Consider the following 26,943-nt stretch of genomic DNA (forward strand, 5'->3'; position numbering starts at 1 on the left):
TCCAATTTGACCCCAGAGATGTTGAAACACTGAGTGCCTGGTGAAAACTTGACACGTATTGCTAAATAATATAATAAGCTTTCAACCAATCCAGTGCGTCTATCGCCTAGAAATGATATGACTGCCTTTGACTTTGCTCAATATCTGTTTCTAACGCTTCTTCCAAAATCTTTTATTCTACCATATCTTGAATATAACAATGAATTAAGGGAATTTCTTACATCTCCTAAGGAGGATTCTAAATGTTCTTTGATTGTATCATGTTCTTTTTCACATTTTTAATTAAACGCGTTCTACAAACTGCACGCCTCCAATTTGCTGTCACGAACTCAGCTTCGTCGGTCATTGCCAATTGCTTTAAAGTTCAAAACTCCAAGTTACTTTGAAAATAATTCAAAACGCTCTAATGATCACTTTCATGGGTTTCGGCACCAATAATAAGAAATGGCAATCTAACTCCAAGTGTGAACCATAAACTTTGCTTCTCTCACTCTTTTTCACTCTATTAAAAGACAAAAGGTGTCAAAAGGAACGCGGGGCTCTGATAGGGATAATCAACTCGAACAACAGTCACAACCTTCCTCATATAGAGCTCAAATTCCTTCAGTAAGAAGCCATTCTGGTGATATATGGGATGCATTCCTTGCTGCCACACACCCACATCTTCTTCTGCCTTTCTATTCTTCTCTGCCCCTCCAACGTAACTTGTCGTATTGTATTTTTTGGTAAACAAAATCTATAAATAGGAACATTTATATTGCGTATTTCTACGGACTTACTATTCTCAATGCGCTTCACCGTGTATTATGTCGGGTGAAATAGCTTCTTCCTTACCGTTTGTTTTCAAGGGCTTTAACGCGTCTCTCATAATTTTTAGATTGTTTCCTAATGAATGAGATGAATGTTAATATCAAAAATAGACTATGAATGAAACTGTGGAACCACTATTGTAGACAAAATAAGAGACGAGAAGACTATAATTATATGTAGGCCCTAATTGACAAATATCTATGGAAACATTCTTTCAACAAACCCATTTGGTTTAATTATTTTTTTTTTGATTTACCAGAGATCATCTGAGTCATGGTTTTTAGCCAGCATGGCCAAAGATATTGGCCAAATAAGAGGGGCCCTTGTAAAAATTGATAAATCAAGAAGCAACGTTAGCTGGTAAGTAATCTTTATAATGTTACATAATATATGTAGATCTTCTACATCAGTTTGATATTTATTACAACAGACATTTCATCTTCACTTATTACACCGTTAATCTGGTAAAACCTACATCCTTTTTCTCAAAACGCAGTCTTTGAAAAATGTTTCAATCATATCTGTTATATATACTCGTTGATAATATTCACCCGTTGTCATGGACATTGAAATTGTTTTGCGGCCATATTGTGTACCATCTTCCAAAAAGAGAAAGACATAAAAACTAAAAGACTAATAACATTAAATTAGGAATAATGATAGATTATAATATTATATAAAAGTTTACCCAAGCTTTTTGAGAAGCAGGACTTCAATTTTATTGTATGTATGCGCAACTCCAGAGTAAAATCTGATAAATTTCAAGATAAAACAATTAAAAGCAAATAAAAGTTTCAAAATATCAAAGAAAGCTTGGAAAATGTTTTTGATAAAAGCCTTGTTTATAATTTTGTTGGATTTCAATTAAAGTTGTGGGAGTTATATTTTATATGCCAAAAATATAACAACTTGAGAAAAAGGCAATTACAAGCCGAAATGGGAAATTCAATCCTGCTCTCACAATAGCTATCAGATGTATGGATTTTCAAGTTTATGATGAATACATACTTTGATATTTGAAACCATCATTTAGGGCTTAATCTAATATGGACATGCTGATTTCATGGAACTGATGTTATTACGTTATGCATTAGTTTTGATATTGGTAGTATTTTTTTTTTTGGATGGACTTGAAGGTCACCCATGGTTGGATAAAAGTGATATTATGCAATAATTATTATTATTAGTATGTGTTGAATCGGTTGGTTACGTTTATGATGATATTGTATCGATATACTTATTTTCTCTCTAAAGGCGTATTATGTATGTGGATGTATATGATGTAATCCAAGGTGTGCTGCATCGCCTTCCTAGCAATGGTTGGTTCTCCAACAAAAGATTGTCCCAGCTCTGCATTGTGGAGGATTTGAAAGATTCTCACATGACGAAACGCATGTTGAAAGCCATTGGTTATTCCTTAAAAAATCATCATTCACTTCTATCTTTATCTGTTTCTACGCCAGGGGCTCGGTCTCAGGTAAGATTTCCAATATTCCATTTTTTATGACACTAAAGAATAATTCACATCGCATCAAGAAAACCTTATGTTAGAAAAAAAAATCTTTATTACCAATTTCAAAGAGACTTTGATTCGTGAAGAGGACATTGTTCGATTTATTAAATATGTAACTTGAAGTTAGATGTTGTTTTCCGAATTCTGTATACATAGGTTGCAATCCATTGTACAACAAATTCTCTGCCTGGTGAAAAAACGTTTTCATCAGTTCTGTGCAGATGTGTCATCTGGGGTGTGGTTGAAAGGCAACAGGTATGTTAAATCATAGCAAGAACCAAGTTTTATCCCGTTAACCGCGGTACTTTGGAAAAAAACCAGGGGATGCTGGACCGCAGCCTTACCTATCGGGTGCATCTCGAAGGAGTTGCCCGGAAGATAGAGAAACGCAACAGTCTTCTGAGCAAGCTAGCTGGATCGACTTGGAGCGCTAATCAAGCACTCCTGAGAACGTCCGCCCTGGCACTAGTCAATGTACATAATGTCAGGAACGCTGGACGAATTCAATCCCTCGTGGGGGCGGGGATGTACACTCCTCTATGCTTGGTGAGAAGTTGCCAGGCTTCGATACCTGTAAGAGGAGACACTGGGTGGCTGCGAATCGGCTTCGGTCGAGGAGCTGCCTAACAGCAAGTGCGCTTCATCGGTGGGGACTTTCCACCTGTCCTACATGTACCCGATGTGGGCAAGAACCCGAAACGGTAGAGCATCTAGTTGAACGGTGTGTTGCGACGGTGCACGAATTCGGACCGGACTTGGCTGATTGGGTCGATCTTCATGACATAGTAGTGTGAGAACTATAAGAGGCTGCTGCATTCTTCTTGTTATATTTATTATCTTGGTATAAAAAAACACGATTCTTAACTTGGATCAACTTTCACGTGATGATTTATATTGGGAAAGTGCATGGAATAAAAATGGGACCAATGACATAGACCGATAGCTACTTTATTATGAATTATATTGACCATTACTGAAACTCTATTTCATCAATCATCAAGCGGAAGTAAAACCCATAGAGAGGTGAGTAATGGAAATTGTCTAAGGCTAAGGCCCACACTGCGAGCGAAGTGGGTGGGGCGAAGCAAAGCAATTTACTTATATTATGGCTTCACTGAGAGCGATGGAAGGCGAGTGATTCAAACCAACCCATGCTAACGTGTAAATCATTTCTTTCAGAGTCTGCTGTGTGCATCCAGCGATGCGAGCAAAGATAAATGGTCAAATCTCTGGCTCCGCTCTGCTTCGCTGCTGATATGTCAGTCACTTCTTTATATATTTTTTTATGTTCTCGCTCCGCTCCGTCTCACCTGCTTCGCTCGCAGTGTGGCCTTAGCCTGAGATCATGATTTACTGGCCATTGAAATGAAAACAAACGTGACTCGCCTCGCCATCTCATCTAGTGCAATGTCAAGGCAAACCAGCGGCCAAGAATAGACCTCAAAAATGATCAGAGCCTATAATTAATCCCCCCCCCCCTCATTATAAGAGTAGTTTTCCTCCGTCGTTCTCCTTAATAAATCCGATTGTTTTCATTTGAAACTATTTCATCCAAACTTCAATTCGATTTATCAGCGTCTGGGCTAGTCCGCAGCCATCGTTTAGTTATAGCCTGGCACTGAAACCCCAAAAGACTGGCATTTTGACGTCATTATTTGGTTTTTGCACCACCTAGTAGTTGTCGTTAGTAGTTCTCATGGAAACAAGTGGTCCCATTGGTTGAACTATTGAATAAAACTCACGATTTGTTTTCTTTTGTGGCCAAAGACTGGCATTTTGACGTCATTTTTGGTCAGTGCCAGGTTCCTGGCTCAATCCTCTGTATTCGGCACAAAGTTGAATCCTTGGAAAAGGCACATTACTCACACTTTACACCTCACTCATGCGTAACAGTAACAACATTATCTCTTTTGAAAACCTTAGCACTTCGTCATACATGTCGAGTGTTGTTGTTGGCTTGTGAAGCGCTTTGAGCACACGACTTAGTGGCTATTGCACTCAATGGAGGCTCAGATCTTTTCAAAAAATATTTAACTATTTAGCCCCATGCCAGGTTTTTATTTGTGACGCCGCTGGTTTCGTACCGTTTCATGGTCAACTTTATTTTTGATCAACAGTCTCGTAAAGTATCAAGACTACATGCCACTCTTTTATTGTGTCTTGTCATCACTTCACTAATGGTGACGGAACGTCCTAAATACAGACTGGATGAAAACATCGTGGAGCCCAATTTAAGGAGCATGCTAATCAGCAGTGGAATTGTTTTGGTTTTCAACCTTGTTTTTACCAAGACAATCGATGTGTAGGTACTTAAAAACAATCGTGTAACACAATAGCTTACATCGATGTATACTTAGAATTAAAGAAGAAAAAAAGACTGATATCGTTGATATTTTGTGTATCAAATCATGTAAGGTCATAAATTGATATATAACATATAATGTGATACTTAATTTGAGTCAAAAGATATGTAAGATGAAATAAGTTTTAACTTACTTTTGCACAAATCTGTCTATATATATATATTATATATATATATATATATATATATATATATATATATATATATATATATATATACATACATTTATGAGTGTTGGTGGGTACTCGTAGGTACGAAAGTGCTCGATAATGATGGTTAGAGCTAATATAAAATATAAATTGTATCACTCACTTATATGTGGCCAAGACATATGTTTCTGTGGCTTTCGTCCACATCTTCAGTTGGCATAATGTCCGGATAAAAATGTATTCCGTTTGAGGTGTTTACAATCCGTATGTCCTTACTTCCGTTGTGTAGTGGTGATTAGTGTTGATGTGTAGTGACATTGTTGTAGTGTGCTCTCATTGCTTATATTATGTGTGTGTGTGTGTGTGTGTGCGCGTGTTGTGTGTGGTGTATACATGATATTGTTGTGGAATGTGGTTGCGTGGGGAAGCGGGTGGGGGGGAGGGGGGGGGGAGGGAGAGGAGGGGTGTGATAGGGTAGGGAGGGGGGGGGGGTTATTTGACCTTTTGCGTTTTGAGCTTGAATTTATTAGAGTGTCTGCACATTGTCATTAGTTCTGATCTTTTGTTTAAGGTGCTATTGTTTCTGTGATTGTGTAATAATATTTCCAGTTACTCTGTCAGGCACAGGTTGCATTTACTAGCACCGCATCTGCAGGACCTTTTGCGTTTTGAGCTTGAATTTATTAGAGTGTCTGCACATTGTCATTAGTTCTGATCTTTTGTTTAAGGTGCTATTGTTTCTGTGGGTGTGTAATGATATTTCCAGTTTCTCTGTCAGGCACAAAATATCAGAACTAATGACAATGTGCAGACACTCTAATAAATTCGAGCTCAAAACGCAAAAGGTCAAATAACCCTTCCGCCTCCCCTTCCTCCCCCCTCCCGACCCTATTACACCCCTCTTCTCCCCCCCCCCCCCCCCCCCCCCCCGCCTCCCCACGCAACCACATTCCACAACAATATCATACACACATGTATACACCACACACAACACACGCACACACACACACACACATAATATAAGCAATGAGAGCACACTACAACAATGTCACTACACATCAACACTAATCACAACTACACAACGGAAGTAAGGACACAAGGAGTGTAAACACCTCAAACGGAATACATTTTTTCTCCGGACATTATGCCAATTGATGACGTGGACGAAAGCCACAGAAACATATGTCTTGGCCACATATAAGTGAGTGATACAATTTATATTATATATATACATGTATATATAATAGTGTCTCGAGCATTCGCTCTCATCGGGAAGATGAAAGCGAGTGATCGAAACAATATTGTAAAGTTTATCATAATTATACTTGAAATATTTTATAAATAGCTCCTTTTATCAAAAAGTTGAGCACTATTATTTCATGGTTTGCGTTTTTATAATTTTATATATATATATATATTATATATATATATATATATATATATATATATATATATATATATATATATATGTGTGTGTGTGTGTGTATGTGTGTGTGTGTCTGTATGTTCTCTTTAATCCAATTTGATTGTTTCCATTCTTCCTAAGGCTTGTTTTTAGGGAATACTGGAGAATTCGACTGCCAAAGCCGTTTATTCCTGAACGCATGAACGTGTCAGGCATGGAAGTACCTATAAAAACTGTTCGAACTTCAATCCGTGTCAGGTGAGAAAAGACACCTGATTGAATGTGGGTTATCATTAGTATTAGGATGTTCCAAAGATTTCTGTTGAGTAGGACTCTTTGATGATATCTTGATTCAGAGATTCAGAACATCAGAGCCTGGCTTAGGTGATCATTATAATGTCTTCTTTGAATATTTATTTATTTATTTATATATTCATTTATTTAGCTGATTTATATATATATATATATATATATATATATATATATATATATATATATATATATATATATATATATATATATATGTAAACACGCCTAACAGGCAAGACGTGTCGTTGTGTGCTCTGGTGTATTTTAATTAATTTTATTTTGATGATTTCTACATATGTGTGCGGCTATGTGGTCTTGTGGTATGACACTCGTTTTCGGATCGGAAGGTCCTGGGTTCGAGCCTCGCGCTCGGCGCATGGTTGAGTCCTTGGAAAAGGCTCTTTTCTCACATTCTCTCACCGTACTCAGGTGCAGAATGAGTACCTGGCCGTTAACAGCGTTGTCTTTGTCCGAAAAATTGTAATATCGCCTAACAGGCGTTATGTCTCGTCCTGCATGTTAAATGTTGCTGTTGACCAGGGACCCCTTGTAAAGTGCATTGAGCACATTTAGTGGGTATTGCGCTATATAAAGCTCAATTTTAATTTTAATTTTTAATACCTGGACATTTTTACTTCGTTGTACTCGTTAAAACATACTGTCTCTTATTGTATAGTTTTTATCTATTCTTAAGAAAGGACCGCTGTATAATTCTGTATTTTATCATGGAAACTGTAAGTTTTAAAAGATTTTTACACAGTCACTTAATAGCCGCCGCTCTCTTACAAACATTGTTCACCTTATTTTTAGCCGTGATTTAACACCACCATTATTTTAAAAATTGTGAACACTTTTATTCAACATCTGATTTTTATAACAGGCCTCAAGGCGGTAAACGTCAACAACGTCACATTCCAGCTGTGATTTTTAACTCAAGTGATCTGATTAATTACAATAATATTAATAACAAACGGGGAGGCAAACGGAAACAACACAACATTTCAATAGTGACAACTCGTCGTCCACCCCGCCCCCACACAAACCCCCGTCCACAACCAACACTTGTAACTGTGGCCGACCATAAAAAGTTTCACGAACGACAACAATAACATTGTTATTGGTCTTCTTAATACACAGTCTTGCTGTAACAAAACGGAAGAACTAAACGATTTATTAACGGAGAAGAAATTCGACTTACTATTTATAGTAGAGACATGGCTCTCACAGTCTGGAGACGACCCAGTTGAAAAAGCTATGACCCCCCCCCCCCCCCCCTCTTCGAGGGGGTGGCATTGGCGTATTTTATAAAACAAAATTATCTAAACATGTGGAAATCCTCGAAATGCGCTGCAAAACAATGGAGGCCATTTATCTTAGATTATACCTCCAGAATACAAGATACAACTTCAACTTCAACTGCAACTACCGACCGCCAGCAAACACGAAAAACAAAATAAAATTACCTGATGTTAGGAAGGAAATCAACGAGATGTTAACTTTGCAACACACGCGTCCTGGCCATTTAATTATACTCGGCGACTTTAATTTTCACTTCGACAACGTCACAGACACCGCTAATTTGCACGAGTCATTATCAGAGAACAACATGTGCCAGATCGTAACAGCGCCAACCCATTCTGCTGGTCATATTTTAGATTTGGTAATTGTAGAAAATTAATGATAGCATTGTCTCTGTCGGAAGAAAATGTAATATCGCCTAACAGGGGTCATGTATCGTTCTACATGTTATGTGTTGCTCTTGGTCAGGGACCTTTAATTAAGCGCTTTGAACATGTTTAGTGGATATTGTGCTGTATAAAGAGCTCAATTTATTTATTTATTTAATCCACCGGAATGTAATAAACCAAAGAAAGACATCCTACTCATGACGTAACTATGACACAGACATAAACGTTGACAGATAATGGAGTTGTATAAAAATAAGAATGTCAACCATAATACGAGACAATCTCCCAACCAACCAAAGTACCACAAAATGTAGACCGCCATGGATCGACACTAATTCAAACAGGATTCTAAGAAAGAAACAGTTCAAACTTATAAAATAAAACCTTGGTGAAGTCGTTCAAATTAAAGACATAGAAATAAAAACATCTCAACGATCTGCCTTGGTGTTTTCCTATGCCTCTGTTACTGTCAATTGGGCATGGACAGAATAAACATCAACAGAAACGGATAGAATTGGGGTCTCTGAGAATGGAGTTCTAAAGTTGATGTAGAATCTGAATGTGAAAATAGGCTGGGGAACTCTGATAAATGCATCAAGTTAAATTACCTTCTTTTTATAGTTTAACTCTCCCCTTACCGGCAATTTTCAGGATTTTCCCCAAAACTTCACACCCACCTAACACAAAATAGATTTTTTTATCACTCAGACCAGCAAGTTCTTGCGATAAATAATTTCTTTAGCAAAACATGCTCTACAACACACTGTTAATTTTCTATAAATTTTATGATGTACGAAAAGGAATATGAATCAGAAAAATGATGGTTGTATCGTAACGAATGTGACGATTTTCCTATAGTTGGTAAGGAGCGGGTCAAGGTTTAGAAGATGATTTTATTCTAGTAAATACGGTATTTGGGGTGAATTTTAAATTAAAAAAAGTGAGTGGAACAGGCACATATGTTGATAATAACAAGAAATGAAGTGAATAGGAAAGTGCCAGAAGACAACAGAGAATAAATATTTAGCGGCGGCGACGGAGGCTCGACCCCGCGACTTTACTGGTACGACAACTCCGACTGGCCGGGGAGATCGGGACTCTATCGTAATTCACCCCAAATACCGGAGCATACTCAATGTCTCAATCGTTTCTATGTTACATGTTTGTGTTGAGAATATTGGCTATTAAGCTTAACTGCTGGCCAACCAACTTCGCGGCATTTGTGTGTGTTGAACCCGTGACCTCAAGAAGTCGGGGAGAGAAGGCTCTAATAAGACTAGGGTTTTAAGCGACTTATTTTTTGGGGTCCTGGATAGGTCATACGGTAGAGTCACGATCTCCCCGGCCAGGCGGAGTTGTCGTACCAGTAAGGTCGTGGGTTCGAGCCCCCATCGCCGCCGCGAAATTTTAATTCTCTGTTGTCTTCTGGCACTTTCCTACCCACTTCATTTCTTGTTATTTTTCTAGTAAGTATACGGGACGTTAGTGACATTGGCGACTGATATAGTTAAATAAATGGAGAAATCACTTTAGTTTTGGAGAAATAAAGGCTAATACGAACAGGGACTCATCTATTTTAATTACAAAATTGTATTGTGGAAATTAACATAGATCCAGACTGGCGTGCACATATTTGCATATATTTTTACGTCGATCGAGACGAATTTTTTGAGTAATCAGGTTTAATCTTTTCAGGTGAAAGGGTACAAAATGATGGCAAATCAAATTTTTGACTTATGACTATGCCCTTGCAGATATTCTAAATATCCATTGGAATCAACGGGAATCGTTAATTTAAATAATTAAGAAAGGTTTGCAAGTTAAATGTAAAAAATGTTTTTCTAATTTTAATTCTGTGCTCAATAATAAAAATTTAATATTGGCATTCCGGAACAATGTTGATCTCCAACCCCATTTTAAAAAGAATAGATTATGCATATGAATGAGTCATTTATATAACAATTTTTTATTTTCTTTTTATTAGCTACAAAGGAAGAAAGAGCAGTTTAGGGGCAATGCTTACGGGAGGTAAACATTTATCTTCATAATTTGTCTTGTATTTTGAAAAAATTATATCTTTGACTTTGTTCAAATTTGATTCAGTTTCTATACATTTTCAATGTGCCACAATTCAATGAAGACGACATAAAAAGTCATATCACAAAAAAATAATTTGGGCCTCCACGACGTGCAAACAAGAACGATGAAACTTCATAACATACCTTCATCTTATGAGATATTAAAAAATAAACAATTGTCCTTACGCGTTCTCCTCAACCCGTTTTAAAATTCAATGACATAAGAGGGTTTGTCCAGCTGTTTTATTGGTGCTTGTGTTGCTAAAAAAAATGCCATCTTCTGATTCAAATTTTTAAATCTTGGAATTAGCCAAATGTCACTCAGTTCTAATATCCGAAAACTAGGGTGAATGGTCTAAACTTTCCCATTCATATTGGTCAAGAAGTTCGGTGACCACTCTGAAAGTGTGCACGGGTACATTGTCACGATGAAAGATAACTCTATTTTAGTAGACCAGGTCGCTTTTTTTTCTTATTACTTGTCTCAATTTACCTTTCAAAACCATATTATAATATAAGGCATTGCCTCACATGCCACCAGAAATTGGCCAATGCAAAATTATGCGGAGTTATCAAAACAAAAGTACATGTCCATCACCTGTTGAGATCTCTGTTTTCGACGGATTTTCGCTAGACGAGTCTCATCTTTGTTTCTCCATTCAGCAGATCATTTTTTTGTTTCGAGATCTGATGAATAAACTAATATTTCATGCTGGTGACAATCCGAAAGACTTGTTTTGTTCTCTTTTAGATCTGTGAATGAATTATTTTGAGAAACGGACCGTGGACGCTTTTTGGTTAACAAATAAGAGCCCCAACTTGAGAACATTTTCCTCTTGACAATTGTATCCGTTTGCACCCAGTGGACTCATGATTTTGTATAGATACTTCATTAGCAATCTATTCACATGGTTTTTTTCCGGTCATCAGCTAACGGTTGCTCTACTACCGATTTTCTTTATCTTCACATATCGTGACAGGGCTTCATGTTTGAATTCCTTTATCCATGTCTATATGACCTTTGGTAATAACTTTGATCCATTTTAATAGCTTGAATTGAAGAAGCATAACATCCAAGACGTACCCAAAAGAATAAAAGATATGATCACTACCCTAATGTCATATCTTGAGAAAGATTGTTTTAGTTTTTGAACATTAATTTTGCTGGCCATTGTTGTGACTATGATGGTAGAAAAAGGAAACTCATATCGGATGCTCACCGTATTGATGCACACAGATTCACACTGGATGTTGTGAAGAATTGTACCTGTGTCCAATGTTTCATTATATTGTATCAAGTGGTTTTGAGAGAGGGAAACTTGCTTTTAATTATCTGCATAAATGCACATGTGAATTGTTTACATAATAATGCAATTATATGGATTCAAATAGGCTTAACACAACAACAAAAACAATCCCAAAAAGTTTTTTTTTTTTAATGATGTCCAACTGTAAAGCGGATTGGAAAATTATGAACGTCTATATCCATTGATCTTTTATATTTTAATCTATCACAATCCAGTGACATGAATATGGCTGATTTCTAATAATGATTTAGAAGAGGTGTTGACAGTATCCTTTATATTGTATCAATCATCGGATCTCTTAGTTAAATATTCAAGCATAGGCAAGCCCCGTTTCCATACAGCTTGGGGTTTAACCAAGCTCAGCATTAAAGGTTAGATGTGTTGATCATTTTAAACATTAAAACTCAACCAGTAGATTACCAGTCGACTGACAACATAACTGCCGTTATCTGAAGAAGAAAAAAAACATCTTTGACCTGAAACGTTGACCAGGAAACGTGTCCTTTAAATGTTGACCGATTCAAATAACCTTCATCTAAACGAATCGCGTGATCGAAGGAAGAGTTTTATGGCCAACATTTTTAAAAATATGTTTTTTTATTCAGAGTACAGCAGTAGATTATCATTTGGTCAATCACAGTAGCCTTAAATGTTTTTAAAATCAATTTTACAGGTTTATTGGTCAAACGATTTTCAATTGGTGAAAGAAGTGTAAAGGATTCTGAAAGTGAGATTTCTGAAGGTGAAGAAGAGTTGCCTCAACAAAAGTTGATACGGCGTATCGTTTTAAATAATATTGCTGACGCTTTGACTGTTCTTGTCTTGATAATCTGTTCTGCATTTCTTATTCAAACATCCCAATATCAAAGGTTAGTAACATCCATTCTATACATGTTTAAGATGATGTTTTTTGTTACTCAATTGTAGTCTACTCAGAGTATAATAATGCAAAGTTTATTTTATAGCCATAGTTTTATTCTTTGCCTTCTCTAAGATTGCTTTTAACCAGATAATGGCCGTACTCTGGAAAAGCTCGTATTTAAAAATTTGGCCAGAAAACTCGTCCTTCAAATATTGATCCATTTAAATGACTCTCGTCTTTACAAAAATCTCAAACTTGAGACCTCGCGAAAGTGAGGGGCATTTAAATCATTCGATATTTGAAGGACGATTTTTATGGCCTAATTTTGATCAATAATTGGTTAGTTTGCTTTTGGGAGTTTTCCATAATGTTGTGTTGGCATGGAAGAAGTGGTACATGGCAATGTGAATGAAATTAACTAGGATACAATAAAAACTTGGACTCAATGAATAAATTTTAAAATTCCCATCAAAAATCATTAATAAAAATGACCCATGGCAAGCCACATTCATCGACAGCTAAGATTCCATAAAATCTGACAGTCAGTTCCAGCTAATCGAGGACGGAATCCTTTATTTGGGGTACTGGGGTGGTTTATTTGCCAGTACGCATGCTCTAGATAGTCTCTATTTGCTAATGGAGGTGAGAACACCCTTTTTGGGTTATTAGTGTGGTGTTCTTGCTAGCCTACATGATTTGGGTTGTCTGTATAAACTGGATGACCATACTTCTCTTTTGTGGCTCTCGTTATGTAGATCAAAATTTCATTTTAACTCGTACTTTGAGTACATTTTGCCATGACCACAGAAATTTATATATGTATGTATGTATGTATGTATATATTTCATATGACACATTTTGAAACATCAAACCTTCTACAGACTATCATTATAGGTTCACTCTATATTTTGTATAATCTGACAGTGGACATGAAAACAACTCTACTATTGCATACTCAATGCTGGTCTTGGGCTTGGAGATGGTCATTTTCGAACCTGCCACGTACATCATCAAGTCTCTGATTAATACCAGCCACAGAAAACAAATAAAGTCATGGGCTAGAAAGAGAGTAAGAGGTTGGACATTATTTATAGAATAGGATAATAAAAAACGTACAATCAATACAGACACAATTTATTTCAATAGAACTCCCTCTCCCGGCTCATCAAACAATATTCAAAACTCCTTCTTTAGAATTTAACAAGAATTACTTTTATGTGAAAATATTTTTTGTCTGGCAATATGATACAGGGCATTCTTTCAATAACCTCAAGGTCAACCAGATCTCTGCTCTAACAAAGAAAATAAAAGTCCTTAGTTCATATTTGTGTATTTATGTATGCGTGTCTGTGCTCACACGCATATTTATGCTAACAACATGTCTGTTGTTGTTTTGATTTCTGAAAAGATGCTAACACTAAATACTAAATGAGGTTGTCAAGGAGACCAATGTGAATGTAAATAAATACCATTTTTTTCATACTCTGGACTAACACGTATTTAAAAATTTAATCAGAAAACTCGTACTTCAAACATTAGCAATGACTATGAAAAATGTTTTTTTCTCTTTTTGAGGAAAATTTTGTCTAAAACAAAAGCCCTATCTCCACTTAGTAAAAATGTTTTTGAATTTTGAAAATCCATTCATAAATAAACAAGTTATGCAGTTTCAAAGGTGTCATTTATTTGGAATATGGGACGCTTTTTCGCAATTTTTTTTCGACCTTTGGTTGTATCTTGCGTAATAAGTGGATTAAAAGATTGAAACTTGAAGAGCAAATTAGGATGGTGTTTTGTAAAATATGGGAAAAGTACTCGTCATATTCATATGAAATTTTACAACCAAAAAGAAGAAATGTTCATGTATTACCTTGTCAGCGACAAAACCTCCACGCCCGGTAGTTTTAGAAATATTTTACTCCAAAGAGTAAAAATCTATTTTTAACGGTCTTCTGGTAATCGCACGAGTTTTGTCGCTTGACATAATCTAAAATGACCTTTTTTTCTAACTGTGTGCCAACTTTCAGTCATATTCATCGATAAACAGCGTCGTAATTCATTTTTTAAATAAATAGCATATACGAAACGGCTTCGTCTCATATTTTGACGCGAATTCGGGCACTTCGTGAGCGAAAAAGAGGCCCAAAGATTTGTGCGGGATAGTCATTGCTACAAACATCGATTGATTTAGATGACCTTCGTCTTGGCAAAAACTCTCAAACCTGCAACCTCGCATGATCCCGGGTTTGAGGGTTTTTGCCAAGATGAGGTTTAGTACATCAAAAAAATTTGAAGACAAATCTTTGTTATAGTTATAAGAACGTATTTCTATTACGTGAAGACTGTTTTGCTGCACACCATTATGTATAGTATGTACTAATTTAAATTTGAGTGTAAGAAATAACGTTTTGTATTTGATAGGAGACCAAAAGGGTAGGGTCAAATCCTGAAAATGGTCGTTAAGGAGAGAGGCAAACCTTATCTATAGTCTGAGGAGCTTGAGTCATTTGTCCTTCTACTTATTTCTTTCAGATGCCACTGAGACTCTTGATAGGCAGAGCAGGTATCGAGAGGCCAAATACATCAACCGGTTCCAAACTATTCCATCATGGGAATACAAAGACAGGCTAAATAAATGGCACAAATACAATATGGAAAAGATGTGGTCCCTTGCTCAAACAAAGGTGGGGATTCCGATAGTTCAGTTGGTAGAGCAATCGCTTCACACACACAAAGGGTCCTATATCAATCGCACATGCAGTCGATATATTTATTTTTCTGACTTCCCTGTCCAGCCAGCAACGATTGGGTAACTTGGTCTGTTAGATCTGACGGAAAGTACTTTGCGATAGATTAGCTTTCTATCCAAAGATAGCAAGCATTTGCTTTTGTCCATTTCACGCTATATAAACTGGGGTAATGGCTCTGAAGGACGACTACTACTACTCAATTCAAAGTAATCTGTAACTAGTGCCGCGGTCCTTGGGACCGGTCCCACGGTCCTTCAGCTGAGAACCGGGGACGGTCCCAAAGTGGAGAACCGTTGGCGGTCCTTACTTCTTATAACCTTTCAACGGTCCCAGCGATTTTCGCGCCATACTACTGCCCCAGCGATTCTTTCCCTCGGTTCTTTTGCCTATCTTCCACAAAGCACCACCCATCCCACTTAATTAATCGCACCCACCCCCTTTGCTATACACTAAACGACACAGACGACCATCTCCCTCCACTCCGCAAACCGCCCTTTCGTGTGTGAGATGGGAGGAACAGGAGGCGCATGACAATCACCAACGCCTTGGACGATTCCATTATACGGGGTAAATTTCAAAATTTACTACACCATAATGATCGCAATGACACTGATCTATGATGAAGGCATGACCCCTCTTCTCTAATGGGTTATTGTTTGAAATGAATGTGACTACTCATGATGTGTGTGTGTGTGTGTTTGTGTGTGTGATTGTGTGTGAGTGTGTTTCGAACCTAGCACCACTCCTTTCTATCGCATTGTTGTCATTTAAAATAATACAATAATATTAAAATTTCGTTTGGTGTTTTAACTAATCAAATAATATGAGTTTCACATATTATATCTTCCTTCCAAAATAACAGTTATAACGTCTGTATTTTTAAAAAGCCCAATAGAATATTTGGGGGCCTCGATAGCTCAGTTGATAGGGCACTCTTTATACGCAAAGGCCAGAAATCAATCCCGGGTGCAATCGAGCTTTTTTTCTCTGAACTCCCTGTCTATTCAGCAGTGAATGGGTAGCTGGGTTTGTTAGATCTGGCGAAAAGTACTTTGGGATAGACTAGCGTCCTATCCAAAGGTAGAAATATTTTTAAAAAATAAATTTAAAAAAATAATAAATTGAGCTTTTATATAGAGCAATATCCACTAAATGTGCTCAAAAGAGTGTCATACTTTTGTCCAATTTTTTTTCTCGCACCCTGAAAGAGAATAATGGACATCTTCAATTACAAAGAAAATGTGTCTATAATTGTATCTTTGTAACCTTTTAATAACTTTCCATTGCACTTGATTATAATAGTTAGCTATTGATGGCAGAACATAATACTATTGTTTGATATTCTGTAATTTATTCTCTAATACTTCTCTAATACTCCTCTTAACATATGAGTTAAATTTCATTCTTACAGATGAAGTCACAGGAGAATAAGTTCAAGGGAAGCATTGAAATCCTTGTGCTCTTGATTTGTGCAATCGTCATCATTTATTTTGATGCAAATGTCTGGGCTTGCTATCTTCATAAAAAGATGATTTACACGGGCCTGGCTTTAGATGGTGAGGAAAAAAGGGTGCGTAGATTTTTTTTCCCTCATGAATTATTAACCAATTAACTGCCATACCCTGGAAAGACAGATATTTAAAGATTTGGCCAGAAAACTCGTCCTTCAAACATCTATCTATTTAAGTGACCCTCATCCTGGGAACCCCCCCCCCCCCCTCAAACACGGGAACTGGCGAGGTCTTCTTTAACGTCCCAAGTTTGAAAGTTTTTGCTAAGATGAAGGTCATTTAAATCGATCAATATTTGAAGGACGAGTTTTCTGGCCAAATTCTTAAATACACGTTTTTTTTTCTCCACAGAGTAAGGCAGTTAACTGGTTAAATACTTAAAGTGCATTTTAAATTTCACCACCACTCGTTGGTCAAATTGACATCGACAATGTACATATTCAGTAAGTGCCCAATTGCCGTTTTCAGTTTTCAATTTTTTTTCTATTATGACTTTTTAAACAAATATTTCCTTGTGAATTTTTAATGTTCATTTTCTCCTGTTAAAAAAAAAAAAAAATTATTAGTCTTTTTAATCAAATGACTCGTTAAAAATTAAAAAAAAAATTAAATTGAGCTTTTATATAGCGCAATATCCACTAAACGTGCTCAAAGCGCTTTACAAGGGGTCCCTGGTCAACAGCAACATTTAACATGTAGGACGGGACATAACGCCTGTAAGGCGATATTACAATTTTTCGGACAAAGACAACTCTGTTACCGGCCAGGTACTCATTTTACACCTGAGTACGGTGAGAGAATGTGAGTAAAGGGCCATTTCCAAGGACTCAACTATGCGCCGAGCGCGAGGCTCGAACCCAGGACCTTCCGATCCGAAAGCGAGTGTCATACCACAAGACCACATAGCCGCACAATATATAACTCGTATACAATAAACAAACTATTCAACCATATGAGTTCCCATTTGACCCAATGCCATGCAAAGGACGTGATATATTGATATAATGAAATCATAATATGTTGCACATCTAAGAATAATGCATTTTTATAGAGCGTTTCCCCAGTTTTATTACCATGCTCAAAGCGCATTATGTTCATTTCTCATAGTAGGCAACATTAATTAGACATAGCATAAAAATGATTCCTTATAACATGAAGAATAAGTATAAGTGCTAAAAGCCTCTCTTAAACAGTGGCATCCGTTACACCATCACAGACATGTTAATTCTTCTTCTTCTTCTTCTTCTTCTTCTTCTTCTTCTTCTTCTTCTTCTTCTTATTATTATTATTATTATTATTATTATTATTATTATTATTATATTATTAATATATTATTATTATTATATATATTATATACTATTATTAATATATATATTATAATAATAATAATAAATAATAATTATAATAATTATTATATTATTATTATTATTATTAATTATTATTATTATTATTATTATTATTATTATTATTATTATTATTATTATTATTATTATTATTATTATTATTATTATTATTATTATTATTATTATTATTAATTATATTATTATTATTATTATTATTCTATTATTATTATTATTATTATATATATATTATTATTATTATTATTATTTTATTATTATTATTTATTATTATTTTATTATTATTATTTATTCTTATTATTATTATTTATTATTTTTTATTATTATTATTATTATTATTATTATTATTATTATTATTATTATTATTATTATTATTATTATTATTATTATTATTATCACCATTATTATAACAATATCTTGTTATATTAGTGGTTTTATTAAGTATTACATTTCTAAATTAATGATTCATCAAAATTCTCTTTCAGGTGGTGGAAATAAATGACATGTGGAAGTTTCTTGAAGATGTCTACCTTCCTTTTATCCACTCCCGAAAAGATAGGAATTCAACAACCAAATTGTTATTACTTTCTAGGATCAGACAGATTCGACTCAGGCCATCAACAAGTTAGTAGTAAACGAGAATGTTATCATGAGTTTAAAATGAATTGTATACCCCGGGGTTACTTTTACCCCATGCCTATTTATTTATTACATTTCTAAAAGACAAATTAAAGGCGTAGTATCAAAGCTTATGTTCTTAACTTTTACATGTTAATGGTAGTTGAATAAAACTATGTATCATTTTTAATACCAATATGGTGTAACCAGTTGACTGCCGTACCTCGCGAGGTCCCAGGTTTGAGAGTTTTTGCCAAGGTGACGATGATGGTGATGGAGGGCAGCATGGCTCAGTGGTACGGTCTTTGCTTCGTACCTGAAAGGTACCTAGTTCGATCACCCACCACTGCGCTGTGTGGCCTTGTGCAAATCACCTCGCCCTTGCTCAATTTGCGCGCTGCTGACGCCTGGGTTATTCCAGCCTGCCCTTGGAACAGACCATAAGACAAATATCTCCTATGGGATGAATAAAGGGAATTTTATTTTTTTAAATAATTATTTTTATTTAAATCGATCGATATTTGAAGGACGAGTTTTCTGGCCAAAATTGTAAGTAAAAAAAACTTGAGCTTTTATATAGCGCAATATCCACTAAACGTGCTCAAAGCGCTTTACAAGGGGTCCATGGCCAACAGCAACACATAACATGTAGGACGAGACATGACGCCTGTCAGGCGATATTACAATTTTTTTGGACAGAGACAACGCTGTTAACGGCCATGTACTCATTTAACATCTGAGTACGGTGAGAGAATGTGAGTAAAAAGCCTTCTCCAAGGACTCAACTATGCGCCGAGTGAGACTCGAACCCAGGACCTTCCGATCCGAAAGCGAGTGTCATACCACTAGACCACATAGCCTCACAAGTATGCGTGTTCCTGGAGTACGACAGTTAACTTGCTAAAATGAGAAGAAGCTTAGCAGGTTCAAGTTAGAAGATAACACGTATAACTTTAATCCTTTCCACAATTCTCCCCCCCCCCTCTCTCTCTCTCTCTCTCTCTCTCATTCACTCTCTCTCACACTCTCTCTCACACACACTCTCTCTTTCACTCTCACTCTCTCTCTCACTCTCTCTCTCACACACTCTCTCTCACACACACTCTCTCTCACTCTCTCTCTCTCACACACACACAAACACACACACACACACACTCTCTCTCTCTCTCTCTCTCTCTCTCTCTCTCTCTCTCTCCACATGCCAACTTTATATTATTTCTGTATTGATTATGCATGATGCCATACACACAATAATAGGTAGATAGATAAATACAAAACCATACAAAAATGATAAGTAGATTTCTTTTCAAAACAACAAATTTAAAAAGAGATAGATACTCTGTAACAAAAATGTCAACAACTACCTAACACAATGACAGCAATTTAATGAATATACCCATTCCCTGGGGTTGAAGTTGAGAAAATGAAAAGAAATGAAAAAGGGAAAACAGCTTTAAAAAGAACAAAATACCAAACACGGAACGTTTCCAGCTTAAAACCCTTCTTCAGCCAACATTAAAAAACCCCGATAAAAACATAAATACATAACTAAAATCCAGACTGACGACAGGAAATTTTCCTACAGGGAGGATGTACCGAATATTTCTCTCTTGTCGATCTGGTTTTTAAATAATAAAAAAAATTGAGCTTTATATAGCGCAATATCCACTAAATGTGCTCAAAGCGCTTTACAAGAGGTCCCTGGTCAACAGCAACATTTAACACGTAGGACGGGACATGACGCCGGTTAGGCGATGTTACCATTTTTCGGACACAGACAACGCTGTTAACGACCAGGTAGTAATTTTACACCCGAGTACGGTGAGAGAATGTGAGTAAAGAGCCTTCTCCAAGGACTCAACTATGCGCCGAGCGCGAGGCTCGAACCCTGGACCTTCCGATCCGAAAGCGAGTGTCATACCACAAGACCACATAGCCGCACCACATAGCCACACTAATGTATTCATGTTTTTATTGTTTTTTTTGTTTTTTGTTGTTGTTGTTGGCAAAAGAAGGGTTTTGAGCCCGAAACATTCCGTGTTTGGTGTTTTGTTCTTTTTTTTTTTGACGTTGTTGTATTCATTTTTGTTTATTGCTATGGCGAGACTATGATGCCATAATAAACACATTTACTACAAACACTATAGATAGAATGCGCTTGGCTAAGAAGCTCATAACATTGCCATCCGGAAGTATAACGGACCAACACACAAACTCTGTGTAACCATGAACTTTTATAGTCTGGTTAATACAGTTTAGTGAGAACAATTCACAAACGCGGATGGCAAAAACAATAACAAAGGCCTGAGTGACGTCATCTACGAACTATCTATATATTAGACAACGTCCTGCCAATCCGATTTTAGAGATGCCATTTTTTCTTTCAGATTTGTGTAAAGAAGTCCAATTCCTCCACGACATAAAACAGTCTCTGCGTTGCCATGATCCTCTTACGGCTAACAACATAGAGACGAGAGACTTCGCCTATAACTGGGAAAATGACAACAGCTCCAGAGATGGAGGCATTGTGGATTCCCTCTTTCGATACAAGGCTTTCAAGTCCGATTCCCTTTTAGAGCAATGGGGAACGACGTATCCTTTGGGAGGGTAAGTAAGAACCTATAGGGAATGAGATTAGCGGAAGAGTAGCGTCCCTTGATTGGACGTCATCGGCTAAGAAGTTATTAGAGAGAGAACGTTTAATATGGTTTTGCGCATGCGTCCCTCGTCCTCGCTTCCGGTGAAAGCGGCATGAGACACTTATTCACCGAAAGCGAGGACGAGAGAGACGCATGCGCAAAACCATGTTGACGTTCTCTCTGTAAGGTGACGTCCAATCAAGGGACGCTACTCTTCCGCTAATCTCATTTCCTATAATGTTTGTTGCTAATGCTGCTGTCAGTAGATTTCGTTTCTAAGAAGTCTACTTGACTCTTTAAAAGTCTGCTCTAGCTTTGAAAGAATGTTACCAAATGCATTTTTAAAAGTACAAATTTTAATTCTAATTGTATTTTCGGAGAGTCATCGGCATCATCCTCATCGTCGTCGTCATCGCCATCATCATCTCGTCATCATCATCATCATCATCATCATCATCATCATCATCATCATCATAATCATCATCATCTGCAGATTCTAGATTCTGTCTTATACATCTGAAGCGTGAGAGAGGTAAATAAGACTTCCATTGTTACAAACAGTTTCAAAAGTACATGAAAGAGACCATATGATTCTATTGTGATTTTGTTGAGATCTGCAGTTACAGTTTACAGTTAAATGTTTATAATGTATGCATGTCGATAGGTATTGAGATTAGCGGAAGAGTAGCGTCCCTTGATTGGGCGTCACCTTTCAGAGAACACGTCAACATGGTTTTGCGCGTGCGTCTCTCTCGTCCTCGCTTTCGGTGAAGTGTCTCAAGCCGCTTTCACTGGAACCGAGGACGAAAGACGCATGCGCAAAACCAAATTGACGTTCTCTCTCTAATAACTTCTCCGCCGGTGACGTCCAATCAAGGGACGCTACTCTTCCGCTAATCTCATTCCCTATGGGCAACTTGAAATATGATCCATGTGAGTATATTCTGTTGTGTAAAAGATTTCATGATGCGTCAGCATGTACAACTGTTGGTACTCTTTCCATAGTTAGTTCCATGTGCATCCGTCTTTGGTTGTAAATTCATTTACAGTAACATGTTTGTATGTAGGTCATTTTTGAAGTAATGTTAGGCATTTGTTTCATTCAATTCAATTCGAACTTTTTTGTTGTTGTCGAAATAGGATACATATTGGAGTAATGATAATAATGGTGATGATAATGATGATGATAATGATGATGATGATGATGATGATGAATATAATAATATATAATAATAATAATAATAATAATAATAATAATAATAATAATAATAATAATAATAATATAATAATAATAATAATAATAATGATAATAATAATAATAATAATAATATAATAATAATAATATAATAATAATAATAATAATAATAATAATAATAATAATAATAAATAATAATAATAATAATAATAATAATAATAATAATAATAATAATAAAATAATAATAATAATAACAATAATAATAATAATGGAAGCAGAGAAGAAGAAGAGAAGAAGAAGAAGAAGAAGAAGAAGAAGAAGAAGAAGAAGAAGAAGAAGAAGAAGAAGAAGGAGAAGGAGAAGGAGAAGAAGAGAGAAGAGAAGAGAAAGAAGAAGAAGAAGGAAGAAGAAGAAGAAGAAGAAGAGAGAAGAAGAAGAAGAAGAAGAAGAAGAAGAAGAAGAAGAAGAAGAAGAAGAAGAAGAAGAAGAAGAAGAAGAAGAAGAAGAAGAATAATTCAAGCAGCAGGTACTCTATGTACTTCATCCATTGTCAAATCATCATTTTCATCCATTCTACCCCCCCCCCCCTCGCCCGTCAATCTCCAGCTACGAGTACATCATGAGCAAGTCGCGTCAAGACAACTTGGATATCATTTTAGAGATGAAGTCCTCGAGATGGGTAGATGAACACACCAGGGCTCTCCTAATTGAGGCGTCTGCTTTTGATTCCACTACTGGCGTTTGCTCATCCATCACTATCATATATTTGTTTTCACATGGTCAGTAAGACAATTCTGGCTGGGGTTCCTGGCCTCACAGAGTGGGCAGGGTGGCACTTACTTCTATCCCTTTATATCTTGTTTTCCAATTTACTTTCTCCTCTTTGTCTTGGAATGAAATTACTTGGTTTTGCGCTGGCTGGGAGGGAAACAGTCAAAAGCATAGTTATTGTTTTGGGAGATGATATTTTTTTCCTTGTAAATCATCCCTCTGTTATGTATTGTTATATTTGTTATTTTGAATGTATAATGTAAACATGTAATGTAAACGATTAAATTGATGCATGGATATTATAAATACACAACATGGTGTATACAATTAAACTAAATGTCAAGTTGATGCATATTACTAACTTTTGTCAGATTTTTTATTTATGGCGCGTGTTTTTCTGGGTTTTCTCAGTGTCCCTCTATCAAACGTTGTAAAAATTTGTGTTAATCTTTGAATCAATTTGTCTTAACTGAATATAGATTTTGGACCGCGTTGATGCTATATCAAAAAGTTTTCTTCTTTAAGACCCACAAAATATTACTCTTAAACCGCTGTTAAAAAATTAGAGATTACCGTGGCCTTCGTAAAGTTAGATGATTTTCGTCGTATTTCAAAAAAATCTCGTGCTGACACAGTGGTTCCGGCTAGAAATTATGAGTTCACGTCATACTTGTTTCTGAATAAAAACAATTCGCTTTAACTGTTATAAACTAACAACTTATGTGGTTTGCATTAAATTTTGAATTTATTATTTATTGCATATTATCTACATCATGTTGCAATTACCGGAGACTGATATGAAATCTCTAGCTTTAAATCATTTGAAATTATAATCATATACTAAATATTATCAAATTAACAATGAATGTTGTTTATATAACTTTGACAAATTGTATCTATGCATGAACGTTTCACAGAGCATTTAAAGGTTTAAAAAAATGATTAGCCGCAATGGGCTATTTCGATGTACAGACATTTCGTGCGCGGTCCAGCGAACATGGATTGGATGCGGTGGATGTGGGTCACCGCGAATCAACAGGCGCGACGAGAGAAGTTCCGTTTAGATTTACAGATAATAAATGTTCCGCATCGGACCTGGGACAACACACACACATACACACCACCACCATCACACCATCGCTACAAACAACCACACAGCACAAATAAATGAGACAACTTCACTCATTCAATAGAGAGAGACCCCTTTTCCGTATTTTGAAGTAAGAGGGACTTCAGTGGAAACTAATCACCCACGACGATCCGTCAACACGACGACAGGAAAACATCAGACGGCTCCTGATACCAGGAGGTTGGGCGGATATCCGTCGGACCAGATTGAAATTCCTCGTTTACACGGTCAGTTTTCATGAGTTTTGGTCAATTATCCACAATCTGTGGAAATCCGTTGGCCCGCATACGAAAAGTATGTGCGTCTAAATGAGCCATTAAACGATACGATACATTTTCGGTTCCACTCTCGTAATGCTGCAAAAAGAAGTCTACTTGTATCTATCGATAACCCATTAAAGAGGGCGCTATGGAATTGTAATTTCACAATCAACCCTGATAAGATGATTATCGAAATACGACAGAGTTATCACCAGTGTGGAACGACGTGGTAGGAAAAGGATCCTAGACAACTTTGATATGGATATAATCCAAAGATGTATGGAGCTGGGTAAACATACATCCGACAAAAGAATGGATGTCTGATAATTTGGATAGATAAATGCCCATGTGTTCTGGACAGAGGATCATTCTTGCAGGTGTTGAGGATACTGGATATTCATAAGGAACTATAATAGCTGACATGATTTTGCGGCTTCAATCAGGCCGCACTAACTACATATTCTGACCTCTAATTAAAGGGCTAACTATACTCCTTAGTGAAAAGTAACAAAGCAAAAACAGTTTTCAAAGCAAAACTGTCTATCGGGGAATTTTGACATGAGGTTTCATGACTTCTCCCATATCACTGCGAGCGCAATCGAATCGAACTCATTTGGGTCCAAGTTAAGGGAAGGATTGAGATGAGGAACACCAAATTTAATCTTACCGGCCTGGCAATAAATGATAGAAGATTGGGAAAAGGCATACCCCAACCTTCACAAGCTAGAGAAAAATTGCATTTCATTGGATTGAGTGAGGCCACGAAATCTTTCCATAGACGTTCCATTTCTCCGTTTCATCATCCTCGTCATCAAAATGTGATGATTGATGTGACCAGGATTTCTTTTTTGTTGTTGTTGTTGTATTTGTTATTGTGGAAACACTGTATAATAAATTAAGGAATTTCTAATTTTGACCAGTCTGCATTAAATTTATGTCATCCTCCTAGGTATAGACACAAACTATTTCTCAAAACTTTGCAATCAAAATAATGTTGGAAGCGCGTAATGTTCTTTTCCATTTGTATCCATCAGTAATATGTATTGATAGTTATAAAATGTAGATGTCTGATTTTTAAGTATTACCATTCGTCCTTTCATATTCAGATACAGTATGTAAATTATCTAAGTTTCAATTAACCGAACATTCCATTTTAACGAATTTCTTCAAAATGGATCAGCGGAAAATTCATAATTTTGATACTGTAAATCATTTACGAATTCTGATCCTTCCCAGTTATCGATTTTTTTTGGCTCTAATAAGCGAAATACTGTCCTGTTGTTTTAAAATTCATTAAAAAATACTTTTTGATTAAGTCAAATTGATTCAGAGGTTCATACAAACATTTGCAACTGTGCATTGAGAAAAAAGAAGAAGAACATGTTCCACTTATTAATAATCTGACTATAGTATCTCAAGAATGGTGCATTTGGATTGTTAAATGTTTGACTTTATATTGTTATTACATTACCTCCTTCTAATGTTTTAAGATCAATAGTTTGAATTGCTCATCTCTTTAGTTTTCCCTGAGATGAATTCAGGAAGTTTCCCTTACCATCACCGCTACAACAACTTCAAAATATAATTCTGTTTATATTATAAGAACAACAACAACAACAACAACAAAATATTAAACGTTTGATTTAAAGTAAAAAGAAAAGATTGAAATAAAGATGAAACAAAGATGCAATCTCTTATTTAGGATTATAGGTGTTTTATTAAAAATAGAAAATTTGTTTGATGACAATAATATTTTCTTTGTTTATTATTAATTTATTAATATGTTAGTTTTCTTTCCGCAGATGGGATCGTATTGAATTACGAATGTCAGCCATTTACCTTCTTATTGAAAAATTCTCATTTTTCGTTATTGACCACAACTTTCTTGGTTCTGCTCGCTCTGACATTCCTTAGTGTACTGGAACATGTCTCTAAGGTAATTCTATCCCCCCCCCCCCCCCCCCCCACACACACACACAGACACCTCTCGCTCTTTCTCTCTCTTTTTCTCCCTCTTTCTCTCTCTCTGTGTCTTTCTCAATTTATTTCTCTCTTTCTCTCCCTGTTTCCCCCCCCCCTCTCTCTCTCTCTCTCTCTCTCTCTCTCTCTCTCTCTCTTTCTCAATTTCTTTCTCCCTTTCTCTCTCTCTCTCCCTGTTCCCACCTCTCTCTCTCTCTCTCTCTCTCTCTCTTTGATTTCTCTCTCCCTCTCTCTCTCTCTCTCTCTCTC

The 26,943-nt window shown here is 36.3% G+C and overlaps 1 protein-coding gene across 1 annotated transcript in view; it reads left to right on the forward strand.

Annotated features, from left to right (window-relative positions):
• LOC144979163 (uncharacterized) overlaps positions 1-26,943 on the forward strand; it is a 91,652-nt gene that overhangs the window by 54,162 nt on the left and 10,547 nt on the right. Inside the window, exons 26-38 of the mRNA XM_078925770.1 lie at positions 1,070-1,170; positions 2,065-2,287; positions 4,441-4,625; positions 6,381-6,497; positions 10,221-10,264; positions 12,295-12,490; positions 13,408-13,559; positions 15,016-15,167; positions 16,645-16,803; positions 18,588-18,726; positions 21,108-21,327; positions 23,161-23,333; positions 26,517-26,650. Coding sequence (XP_078781896.1) covers positions 1,070-1,170; positions 2,065-2,287; positions 4,441-4,625; positions 6,381-6,497; positions 10,221-10,264; positions 12,295-12,490; positions 13,408-13,559; positions 15,016-15,167; positions 16,645-16,803; positions 18,588-18,726; positions 21,108-21,327; positions 23,161-23,333; positions 26,517-26,650 — 1,995 coding nt within the window. The remainder of the gene's footprint in view (positions 1-1,069; positions 1,171-2,064; positions 2,288-4,440; positions 4,626-6,380; positions 6,498-10,220; positions 10,265-12,294; positions 12,491-13,407; positions 13,560-15,015; positions 15,168-16,644; positions 16,804-18,587; positions 18,727-21,107; positions 21,328-23,160; positions 23,334-26,516; positions 26,651-26,943) is intronic.

This window comes from Berghia stephanieae, chromosome 9 (assembly GCF_034508935.2).
Source record: "Berghia stephanieae isolate SIO BIC M18660-M18661 chromosome 9, UCSD_Bste_1.3, whole genome shotgun sequence".
Lineage (NCBI taxonomy): Eukaryota > Metazoa > Mollusca > Gastropoda > Nudibranchia > Aeolidiidae > Berghia > Berghia stephanieae.